The sequence below is a fragment of the Macrobrachium rosenbergii genome, chromosome 34 (genome assembly GCF_040412425.1).
Source record: "Macrobrachium rosenbergii isolate ZJJX-2024 chromosome 34, ASM4041242v1, whole genome shotgun sequence".
Lineage (NCBI taxonomy): Eukaryota > Metazoa > Arthropoda > Malacostraca > Decapoda > Palaemonidae > Macrobrachium > Macrobrachium rosenbergii.
In genome coordinates, this window is record NC_089774.1 from 8,766,959 (window position 1) to 8,779,950 (window position 12,992).

At 37.4% G+C, this 12,992-nt stretch overlaps 1 protein-coding gene across 3 annotated transcripts in view; it reads right to left on the reverse strand.

Moving 5' to 3' along the window:
* The window catches only part of LOC136856160 (acetylcholinesterase-like), a 143,304-nt gene that overhangs the window by 15,030 nt on the left and 115,282 nt on the right, over window positions 1-12,992 (reverse strand). For 2 of the 3 annotated variants that reach the window (XM_067133830.1, XM_067133829.1), the window contains one exon: window positions 4,833-6,589. In XM_067133830.1, the coding sequence (XP_066989931.1) occupies window positions 4,833-5,985 (1,153 nt within the window). In that variant the 5' untranslated portion in view covers window positions 5,986-6,589. Of the gene's footprint in view, window positions 1-4,832; window positions 6,590-8,347; window positions 8,486-12,992 lie in introns of those variants that run through there. The other variant, XM_067133831.1, reaches the window with a different exon arrangement.

Genomic DNA, 12,992 nt, shown 5'->3' on the forward strand with positions numbered 1-12,992 from the left:
TATATATATATATATATATATATATATATATATATATATATATACCTTTTATAAGTCATATTTTCAACATTTAGATGGACCAGGCAATTCTACAATGAATTTAAAAAAATAAAAATTTCATAATCAAACATCTGCTTTCATTGTTTTTCAACAATCTTGATTTATATATCTATAGGCTATTTCTTGTACACACACACACACACACACACACACACACACATATATATATATATATATATATATATATATATATATATATATATATATATATATATATATATATATATATATATATATATATATGAACCTGTTTATATATTTCAACACTCAAATATAAATCAAACAATATCAGTCTATTTTAAAAAAAACTTTCTCTGTGCATTTATACTTATAAAAACATACATTCCCATTAAAAAAAAACCTTTGTACGTGTATGTGCGCATGTGTATGTGAATTCAAGCATACCTTATAACCCCTGTAAGAACCACAGTGTCCCAAATTGTCCTACTTTTAGCTAACTCTTAGCAAAACACGACCCTCTAGATGTCGCAGAACGCGACAGGTGAGAAAAAGGAGCGTGCCTGTCATATTACGCTGCATTTTATTCAGCACGGAACGCAGGCCTTGCCCTGAATACTAAAGGAGAGAGAGAGAGAGAGAGAGAGAGAGAGAGAGAGAGAGAGAGAGAGAGAGAGAGAGAGAGAGACTTAGCACGTAGTTCAAGGTGGAAAAACAACCTGACAGATAGATATACATGGGGTAAGAGAAGGAAGAGAATTTGAAAGAGGATGAAGTTGTTAGGTTGTCTGGATTATAACCAGAGAGAGAGAGAGAGAGAGAGAGAGAGAGAGAGAGAGAGAGAGAGAGAGAGAGGAGATAATGAAATATATAGTAACATATCTTAAATACTGGAGAGAGAGAGAGAGAGAGAGAGAGACAGAGAGAGACAGAGATAAGACTTACAGAAAGCATTCTAACAGGTATTAGCCTACTAGCTCAAGAGAGCAGTGACTAAAATACTTGGTGTAGAAAAGACACCGAGGACCCATTTTTATGCAAAAAATTACTATTGAGAATAATGCCTTTGATTCAGTCCCTTTCAAGGAGTGTTGCAAAAGAAGAGGAATCCCAAATACAAGGCAAATATCTCTAACAGGGACTGATAATGATAATTTAAAGCTTCAACAGGTGTTCTATATCTATATGATATTTTTGAAATACTTTGAATTCTGGAGTAATTAAATATTCAAAATATTGATGGAAATGAAATACTCAGTTAAGAATACTCTCTCTCTCTCTCTCTCTCTCTCTCTCTCTCTCTCTCTCTCTCTCTCTCTCTCCGAGAGTCCCTCATTCATCGTAATTAATTAAGTCCCTTCCAATATAGAAGGATTCTTGACCCACTTATGCCAAGTCTATTGATTGTGTTTTCATAAAGTGGGATGGGCGTGGCTTTGCGTAAGGGGTGGTGTGTGTGTGTGGTTGTGTGGGTTTGTGTGGGCGTGTGGATGGGGGGAAAGGGGAATGGGTGTGGGTGTGGGATATAAGAGGGGGTTACCAAGTGGGATCTCTCTATTTCCAAGAACGCCATTGACAACATTTACTGATCAGGGAGCTTGCGAGGGCATTTGTAATAACTGGTTCCCCTACAGGAGATGACTGTGTAGGATTGTGTAGGATTGTGTAGAGATCCTCTTTTGTTTGCTTACAAGGCTTTTATTTTTTTTTTAGTTCTTTGCTTTTTGTTTGGCTGTTGTTTGTTGTTCAGCTTTCTTTTGTTTTCGTCTGTTGGTGTGTCTGATTTATTTTTGTTATTTTATTGTTCATTAAAAATTATATTTCTTTATGTTAACGGTAAATTTTAATGGCTCAAAGCTCTCTGTCTCTCTCTCTCTGTCTCTCTCTCTCTCTCCAACCACAACGATAATTTAAAACGGGATAATATCACAGTCTCAAATAACAATATTCAGACACTCTCTCTCTCTCTCTCTCTCTCTCTCTCTCTCTCTCTCTCTCTCTCTCTCTCTCTCTCTCTCTCTCTCAAATCAAAAGGAAAATTTAAAAAATGGGATAATACCGCAGTTTTAAATAACAATACTCAGACCTCTCTCTCTCTCTCTCTCTCTCTCTCTCTCTCTCTCTCTCTCTCTCTCTCTCTCTCTCTCTCTCTCTCTCTCTCACCCCTGGGAACATTCACAGCTGTTTCCTCTCTCGCTTTTTCGTATTTACTCGCTATGTCCCAGAGGGGGAGTTTATGAAATATATTATATTTGCTAATGTTCGCGGAAAATCGGATTTGCTTTGTTTTTTTCGGTGGGTCCCGTGTGTTGTGTGGGAGAGAGAAGAGAGAGAAATCTTGTTCTGGAAAGAAAATGCAGGGATGAAATTGCTTTACAAAATGTTTGAGAGAGAGAGAGAGAGAGAGAGAGAGAGAGAGAGAGAGAGAGAGAGTCATGATCTTGTTCTGGAAAGAAAAATGCGGGGATGAAATTGCTTTACAAAATGTGAAATACAGAGAGAGAGAGAGAGAGAGAGAGAGAGAGAGAGAGAGAGAGAGAGAGAGAGAGAGAGAGAGAGAGAGTCATTATCTTGCTCTGGAAAGAAAAGTGCAGGAATGAAACTGCTTTGCAAAATGTAAAATAGAGAGAGAGAGAGAGAGAGAGAGAGAGAGAGAGAGAAAGTACACGAGGACCCAGAGATCATTTAGACTCAATGAAACATGATAAATAGAGAATCACAGACAAAGATAGAAATGCAGACTGCATAAAATTCAAAGGTACTATTCACAGGACTAATCAACAAAAGATAAGCAATTATCTTTCAAGCTAGGTCAATCACTTGACCCCACTTTGCTTGACGCTAGATACAGCCAAGACGGAGCTTTGAAATTAAGACATTCCTTCCCTGGAGATATCCAATAGGAAATATTACAAAAATTTGTACAAGAAGATGGACCCCTTTTGCAATTTAGAACATTGCACTTGATAAATCATTGCTAATTATATTTAAAGAGCTTTTGACCATTCCATATTTATGAATTAATAAATAAATCATTTTATTGACAAATCTAAGAGGTGTTTATCTGAGTACTTTGAGTAATATTAATCGATTTGATTTTTTAAGTACTATCAGTACATAATTCAACGGTGGATCAATGTAGCAAAGAATATATAGAGTAGGAAATTCAAAGAAATGCCTGTTAGAATGTAATGTTGGAAAACGGTAGAATGAAATAAAAAAAATTATTAAAAATTCAAATTATAAAAATAGTTGTAATTTTAAACCGTTAATAGATACAGTGACTGAAAAATATAAATTGAAAGCATCGAGAATAAAGAAAAATTCAAATAAACGACAAAAAGCAGAAACAAGACAATAAATAAAAAAATTTAAAAAAATAAAAAAGTAATGAAAGAAGAACCAGATGCCAGCGGAAAGTGAGTTTAGGAAGCGTCACTCCCGAGTCTAATTTGAGCCTTCAGGATTGAGTTAGGAGTGTCTTGGAATCTCTCTCTCTCTCTCTCTCTCTCTCTCTCTCTCTCTCTCTCTCTCTCTCTCTCTCTCTCGGTTCTCGAGGGACCAAAAACCTTGTCAAGGAAAGAATTGTGCCTTGGCGTTACTTTGGCAAGCCAGTTAGGCTCTATTGATTTAAGCAATGAATTATGCGCATACATGTTAATTGGCTAATGTGGTTTGGCTAGGGTATGAAGAGAGAGAGAGAGAGAGAGAGAGAGAGAGAGAGAGAGAGAGATAGGAGTAATGAAGTAACAGACATTAACGAAAATTACTTTGTCAAGGTGGACACTTTACAACTGAGAGTGGGAGGACCTCGATGAGGTAATCCTGACCATTATTTCCTCCGTGGAAGATCAATACCAACCCAATGGGATTCACCGTAAGTGAATGAAAATATTGAATTATTTTCATCCTAAATAGAGAGAAATTATTCCTGTTCAGTTTTACTTTGTGCAGATAAAAGAACTTCACGTTTCATGTACTCTATACATTTCATCACCAATGATAAACTGGTGGGCACAGTCGAATAAGCAGAGCTATAGAAGGGTTGAAAAGGAATCGGGGAGTTGCGAAAAACTGTATTTTTCACCAGATTTCAGATGATTAGGAATTTAAAACATGGTGGCGTGTACATTAAAGTATTTGTTCCTGTCATGGACGTTATATTTTCTGGCTTAGTTAGTTTGTCTTATTTCTTTTTTAGTTTTTCTATGCAGAAGGTTTACTGTAAATTTTGTCTAAATTTTTAGTAAAAGTGGATCTTCTTTATAACAACTGATTAGAATTTGGGAGAGATATGAACGTAAGCTTTGGAGATGAGGACCTTTTATGGAGTGGATTGCTCAACCTCAGCGGATGTTTGTGGTGTGCAAATATTATGCAAATACTCTTGTAGCAAATGGCATATTAATGTTTAATATAAACATTAACAATAATACTATTATGATCATTATCATTTTTGAAAAACTAGAGAGTTTTAAAGGGTTTGAAGAGGAGAATGGCAAAAGGAAATGCTAGACTGAGTAAGTTTATAAGATTAAATGGAAATCAGGAAGATGGTCGTCCCTGTTGGTAAGCCAGAATCCTGAGGTGTAAATTAGACCTCTTTGTCCAATTCAAGCCTTTAAGCAAGAGCCTTTGCTGGGTTAAGCCAGCTTAATCTAACCAGATCAAAAGATGAGCGTCTGAATACTAAAATGTAAAGAGGAGGAATGGACACAGCAGGGTTCAACCAGATTAATCTGACTATACCACTTCAGAAGATGAACAACTGAATGTTGACATGGAAAGAGGAAGAATAGAAACAGTTGACTTACCTTCGTCCTTATTAGATCCAAGAAGAAGCTGCGTCTTCTTGCACTCCCCCCTCTTCACCATTTCCAGAGGCTCGTCCGGAAGGAAGGCCCCGTCCACAATGGGCGCAGACGGAAACTGGAGGATGCCGTAGTAACTATTCCACTGCTGGACCGAGATAGTCGCTGCGTCCACTCTCCGCATGCACTCCATCACCTCGTCCTTGCGCTCGCTGAGCATGGTGGAGTTGCAGCCGACGTCGTCCACTAGCTTGATGCCAATGTCGTAGGCCTTCTCCCTGGTCATGATGGACCAGGGCGAGTTCACAACCCCCGACTGGATGATCGCCTTGTCGAAGAGGTGCTTAGACACGGGAGACAGGAGATGGATCGTGATGGAGCTCCCTCCGGCAGACTCCCCGAAGAGCGTGATGCGGTTCGGGTCGCCCCCGAAGTACTCGGCGTTGTCCTTGATCCACTTCATGGCCAGGGCCTGGTCGTACATGCCCTGGTTGCCAGCGGCGTCCTCGATGTCCAGGTACAGGTAGCCGAAGGCCCCGACTCGATACTGCATCGAGGCCACAATGAAGTTGTTCGCGGCGGCCATGATGTCCGCGTCGTAGATGTCGAGGGTTATGGTGCCGCCCATGAAGCCTCCTCCGTATATCCACACGAGTATCTCCTGGGGCTCCGCTCCGGGTTCTCTGAGATGCGACGGCGCATATATGTTCAGGTAGAGGCAGTCCTCTGACAGTTCCGTGTTGGGGTTCCACATCTGCTCGCCCCTGAACCCGGGGAAGTACTCGTAAGGCTGTTGGACGCAGGAGTTGGGTTGCTTGGTGGCGTTGAGGATCCCGTGCCAGGGGTCGATGGGCACCGGCTTCTTGTAGCGCAGGTCTCCTAGGGGAGGCTTGGCGAAGGGAATACCCAGGAACACGTCCACGTTCTTGTCCAGCGCATCCACGCGGAATCCCCTCACCAGGCCACTCTTGGTCTGGACGACCAGTGGGTCTTTGGGCCTTGCGTGCTTGATCTTGCGTTCCTTGTCTTCCCGTCTGGGCTCGTTGATCTCCAGGGTGGTGGAGTTGATGAGGCTATTATGCAGTTCGGTGGCTGCGCTCAGCCTGAGGAGGGCAGCTGTCAGCAGCAGCCAGAACGTGTTGGCTTGAACGGTCATGCTGGCTGATTTTCTTTTTTTTTTTTTTGTCTAAAGCTTCAAGAACTATCACAAAGTAATCATTAGCGTGTAAACGAGGGTTATGTCAGCTTTTAATGGTATTCACAACGTTAATTCGATGGCCAACCTCTTTCAAAAGACTTGACCTACACTTGAGCGGAGTTCAAGAGCACTTTGCTGTCATCGTTGGGACTTTATCAAAAATGGCGACAGACTTTTTCAGAGGCTTCGTCTTCACTCTGACAAAGTTCAGCAGGATTGTGTGGTGACTTAACTACACTTTGACACAGTTCAGGAACTAGTTGTGGGCATTTTGACTTTACACCAAGCGAGAAGCGGACAAAAACAATACTAGGATGTTAATATACAAAATTATAATACCTCCTTGCGTCACTCAGAATGGTAAATCAGCCGGCACTCGACCAATCACAAGCCTAGGAATGCCGGCGCCTCGTTCCTCACCAGTTCCTCAGTAGGAGTTTTGTCTTCTCCTCCATCGTGTGGGTGATGAAAATGGCGTCGATGATGTAGTGGTGGAGGTGGCGGATGTCGGAGGTAGGGGCGGAGAGGAAGAATGGGGGAGAGAGAAGAGCTGGCTGGTGATCTGAAGAAGAAACAAAGCAGTCGCATTAGCATAAGAAAAACAATGATTTGTTGGGGGCACAAAGGACACTAATGGACTCCCAACATGGCAAGGACAATGCTATTGTTTCATGGACAAAAACAAAAACAATACCAAAGAAGATTCTGTCTTTTTTTCCCTCTCATTTTTTCTTTTATCATTTTTTTAACAATGCCCAAAGACAATTATGTTTTTTCTTTTCATTTTTTTCTGTCTGTCACTTTTTGTGATATTTTGTAAAGTGAGATGGGATTGATTTTTGTTGTTTGTATTTTTCAGTTTATAGACAGAGTAAACAGATTATAAAAATATCCCAGGTAAAAACTCCTATACTGAATTGGCTGTTTGTATTTTTATATTCATATATGAAGTAAACAGTTTGTAAAAAATCTTAAGGAAAAACTCAAATATTCAGCTGGTTTATATTTTCTATATTCTTACCTGGAGTAAACTAACTGTAAAAACATATTATGTAAAAACTGAAAATAATGTAAGCCCTGGTTTTTTTTTTTTTTTTTTTTTTTGCTAATGTTTGAAACACATTCAATTAGATTTTTGTTAGTTAAACTACGAATTCAAGAATCCTTGTCACCAAAGAATAACATTTCCTTAAAAGAGACTGTCGGGAATTTACATAAAAGAACAAGGGAAACTGCTCACAGTGATTATTAAAAAAAAAAAAATTCCTTTCCTTCAAAACAATAGACAGTCGTTGAGTGATGGCAGGGAAACAAGCGTGCACACACACACACACACACACACACACACACACAAACAAACAAAACAAAACAAAAGCAGTCTGCGCTTAATAAAAGCTGAATTAATTTGAGATAATGGCTTCTGCTTTTATAGCAATTCTACTGCCGTTCTTGGTTGCAGAGAAGAAAGCCAACGTCAATAGTCAAATGACTCACTTTGTACCTCGTTAATTAAATTGCTGTCGAAGGGACAAAGCAATGGTCATTAATTTCATTCAAATTCCTTTATTGTTTTCTCCTTCTATGAGTTTTATTGTTTCTGTTTTATTTTATCATGTGAGTTTTCTATTTTGTTTCTATTTTATTCATGTTCATAGGTTTACAGAGCCTCGAATAACTTTTTCATATTTCTTTTATTTATTTATTCATTTATTACACATTTATTTTTTTTTTTATTTATGCACTTATCCAGTAATTTCTTGATTTATTGGTAAATGGGTTAAATAACTTATGAACCAAATTATTATCTTATTTGTTTATTTATTTATGTGTCTATTTTTTTTGTTCAGTTACTTTTTAACTGTTCATGCTACCACTTCATTAATATTTCTAAATTATCAAAATCAATAATTATTTCTTTTTTGCTGTCTCTAATCTTTTACAAACTTTTGCATTTTGGACAAAATTATATTTTGCATAATAATAATAATAATAATAATAATAATAATAATAATAATAATAATAATAATAATAATAATAAGTTTAATAAGTTTGATTTAATAATAATAATAATAATTTAATAATAATCAGTTGAGACACTGATTTAATAATAATAATAATAATAGTTTCGAAGCCATACATCATTTACCACGTTGATTTAAAATATTCCTCGGTAACCTGACAGCTTTCTAGAGCTGCACCAAAACAAGAAGAAAGAAAAAGACAAAAAAAAAAATAAAGAAAATTAAAAAAAAGGCTAAATTAAAAATAAGGGCACTAGTTCAACCCTTTAAAATGTCAACAGACCCAGGCTTTTTCTCACCATTTGTCACGGCTTCAGCCCCAAATGCTCTCCTAACAAGAGATCATCCCAAAACAGATGTTGTGTCTTAGTCTGTGGTCGAAAAGGATCACCCCGTGAATGCCACGCACTTTGTAATACGAGGATACATTGAGGCACAATTGTGACCAATGGATTTAAGCGGGGTACGTGTGTGTACGATATGTTTGCCTTGTATATTTTTGAAGCTGTTGTTTTGCTTATTTTTTGTGTTCTGCTTGGTTTTTAGAGTTATTCATTGGGATAAATGAGTATATAATTACTTTAAATGAGCGTTAATTTAGTTTTTATTGAGAAATTTAAGTCTTAAACGATTGTTATCAGTTGCGATGTGGATACGTCAATAAACATCATACATCTGGCATCCGAGTTGCCGGCGTTCCTCAGCGTCTCTTGTTAATACAACTTAAAGTTAATTTTACTCTTTTAAATCAATTATCAATCAATTTTCCACTAATAACCATAACAATTTATCCTTATTTCATAATTGTTCGACAATTCCATCTTTTAAAACCGTACATTTATAGGAGAAATATCCCCCAAAAAAACCTGACCTGAAAACATCATACGTCTGGTAGCTGAGTCAAGTATTTCTGCCGCGGGTAATTTGACGATTATCGTAAAGTGTTTGTTACTCCAGATAGTTGACAGATTCTTCCCTCTCCCCCGCCCCCGACCCCACACTGGACAATAGTACCCCGGGTGACAAAGGATACCACACAGGAGGAATCTCTCTCTCTCTCTCTCTCTCTCTCTCTCTCTCTAAAAAAAATAAACATGTACCTTACTCAACAATATAAGTAGACATTAACCCTGTACAAAAACAATGTTTGTTTGTCTACTTTACCCGAACAAATAAATAGCTTGTAAACAATCAAAGTAGACAATAAACCCTACACGAAAACAATGTTTGTTTTCCTAATCTACCTAAACAAGTAAACATGTAGCTTAAAAACAATCAAAGTAGACATTGAACTCTACACAAAAACAATGTTTGTTCGTCTAATTTACCCAAACAAATGAACATGTACTTTGCCCAACAATATAGGTAGACATCAAACCCTACACAAAAACAGTGTTTGTTTGTCTAACCTACCCAAACGTACAAACACGTACCTCGAAAACAAACACACTACAACCTTCCCCACAACAGGACATCACACGACTCAATATGACACTTCAATTAAGTACAGTGTTGGGGTGAGCCGAGCCAGACCACACCAAATATCTGTCTGTTTATTTGACTGTTCTGTTTATGAGTTTCAGAATCATCATCATTGACACAGAGGATGATGATACTTAATATCATTTCTGTTAGTAGTGATGGTAATGATAGCAGAATTGCTTGTTTTGAGGTAGTGATAGTAAAAATGATAGTTAGTAGGAATAGGGTGAGTAGATCTTAAATAATAATAATAATAATAATAATAATAATAATAATAATAATAATAATAAACAGAAATAAGGAATATCATAGGATATTTTATAGTTAATATACATTTGAAATAAAACCACTCTATAATAATAATAATTTACATTATGAATATAACATAATGATAATAACAATAATAATAATAATAATAATAATAATAATAATAATAATAATAATAATAATAATAATAATAATAATAATAATAATAATAATAATAATAATAAAAAAGGAATGTATTGGACCAAATTACATTATAGACATGAATAGCAATTAGATCAGTGCCAAGCAACGCCAAAGTACATCACCAGCCCACGCATAAAATCAACGATGCGAAATCATTGCAAGAATTTGGCGTTGCAAAGCCATTACAGAAATTCTCCATTATTTGACACTTGCAACTGGAGAGCTTTGCAAACCACTCGTGTTTCATTCCAATTAATTTCTTTCTAAATCTCGACGAATGGCAAACCCATCAGGCTAAGTGGTTGGAACTTGTTATTACCTCTCTCTCTCTCTCTCTCTCTCTCTCTCTCTCTCTCTCTTTAAATTTTTCAGTTTTGTTTTCTCTGTTACTCTCTATGTTCCTTTTATTTTCGTTTTCATCTCAATGTTCCTTTTATTTTCGTTTTTTACATTCCTTTCTCTCTTGCTCTCTCTCTCTCTCTCTCTCTCTCTCTCTCTCTCTCTCTCTCTCTGATTCCTTTCCAGTGTTGCAATGCTCTCTCTCTCTCTCTCTCTCTCTCTCTCTCTCTCTCTCTCTCTCTCTCTCTCTGATTCCTTTTCAATGTTCCAATTCTCTCTCTCTCTCTCTCTCTCTCTCTCTCTCTCTCTCTCTCTCTCTCTCTCTCTCTCTCTCTCTTCAACAAAACTAATTTCTTAGTGATTTTTCCAGAAAAAACTATTAGCACTCTCTCTTTCTCTTTGTATAATTTCAGTTTTATTTCACTTCTCTCTCTCTCTCTCTCTCTCCTCTCTTCTCTCTTTCAATGCTCCTCTCTCTCTCTCTCTCTCTCTCTCACAACTGAAAACTAATTTTTTCCCCAACTAAACACTATTCGCATGTTTGCCATATTAAAAGTGTTTGCCCAGACACTTGCTTGTTTTCACTTCACTCCTTTCTATTAGCCATGTTTATTTTTCCAGTGCATTATCCCCTCTTCATGTTTTTATTTATCATGGGACTTTTAATTTCTCTCTCTCTCTCTCTCTCTCTCTCTCTCTCTCTCTCTCTCTCTCTCTCTCTCTCTCTCTCTCTCTCTCAAGAGAAAGTCCTGTTGATGGCTATCCAGTTTTTTTTCCCAAACTGAACACTATGCATGTTTTTATATTAAATTGGGTATGTTTGTGTTTGTTCGCTAGTTTGTGTGTGTTTATGTATGAATATGTGTATGAAGTATTTTCATTTTGTTTTATATTATTTCTATTAGCTGTAATCATTTATATTTTCCAGTATATTATATATATATATCATGTTTAGAGAGAGAGAGAGAGAAAGAGAGAGGAGAGAGAGAGAAGAGAATACATATAAAATTTCATTATCACAAGGAAATCACTTTCTCCTTTTCTCTCTCTCTCTCTCTCTCTCTCTCTCTCTCTCTCTCTCTCTCTCTCTCTCTCTCTTTGCCTCGAGAACCCTCTTCGGAGGCTACTACCTCTGAGGATTACCTCGAGGAGGACATATATTACAGGAGGAGGAGGAGGGGGAGGGGGAGAAGGGGGAGGTAGAACTTCTACCTCGAGACTTTGACCTCTTTAAGTCATCAGAAGGTATCACCAATGCCAAACAGCCATAATCCTCTTCAGTCCTTATTTCCTTCTTTTTTCCTTCCTTTTATTCTCTTTCTCTTCTCTCTGTCTCTCTTCTTTCTCTGTCTTCTTCCTTTATTCTGTTTCCTAAATCCTTCTGTTGTCTACTTCTACTCAATTTCTTCCCGTTATTCCTTCCCTTCTGACTTCTGTTATTTGCCATTTCTTAATTCTTCTCTTCTCTGCATTCTCCACTCTCTCCTCTCTCTCTCTCTCTCTCTCTCTCTCTCTCTCTCTCTCTCTCTCTCTCTCTCTCTCTCTCTCTCTCATTCTTTTTTCGTTTTGGTTTGATTTCTACTTTTCTCTGATTCTGTCTGTGTGTGTGCTTTATATTTGTTTACATTATACTCTCTCTCTCTCTCTCTCTCTCTCTCTCTCTCTCTCTCTCTCTCTCTCTCTCTCTCTCTCTCTCTCGTTTTCAGTTTCCACTTTACTTCCAATTCCCCCCACTCTCTCTCTCTTTCTCTCTCTGATTCATTTAAGTTTTACATGCACTTCCATTCTCTCTCTCTCTCTCTCTCTCTCTCTCTCTCTCTCTCATTTCGTTTTCAGTTTCCACTTTACTTCCAATTCTCTCTCTCTCTCTTTCTCTCTCTGATTCATTTAAGTTTTCATTCTCTCTCTCTCTCTCTCTCTCTCTCTCTCTCTCTCTCTCTCTCTTCTCTTCCCTCGCCCGAGGCAAAAAGCCTTTTAAGACGACAAGAGACGAGGCGGATGAAAAGGTGCACAAGAGCGGAAATAATTAAGGAACGAGAGAATTGGGGTAAATAGGATAAAGGGAGAATAATCCAGGAAGCGAGAGAGAGAGAGAGAGAGAGAGAGAGAGAGAGAGAGAGAGAGAGAGAGAGAGAGAGAGATTATTCGGAAGAGTGAGGTGGATGATAATTGTGATTATTTAGATGAGTGCAGGTAGTGATTGTAGTTTGTTTATTCTTGAATAGAAAGAGTGGGAGAGAGATTTGTTTTATGTTATTTGACACATTTTATATATATATATATATATATATATATATATATATATATATATATATATATATATATATATATATATATGAAAGAATTTGAGATTTCAAAAAGGTCAATTTACAAGTACAAAATTCATACATGAATTTATCAAAAACATTAATGGTAAAATTGTTTCAGGTCCTGCATTAGAAAGAGAGAGAGAGAGAGAGAGAGAGAGAGAGAGAGAGAGAGAGAGAGAGAGAGAGAGAGAGAGCGGGTAGGTAGTTATTTACTAAACTCAGAAATGATATATATTCTCTCAGCGGCTGTCAGGCCAGAATTGCCATATAATACCAGCTATGATTAATTACCAGCCAGTGAATACGTGCATCAGAGAGAGAGAGAGAGAGAGAGAGAGAGAGAGAGAGAGAGAGAGAGAGAGTA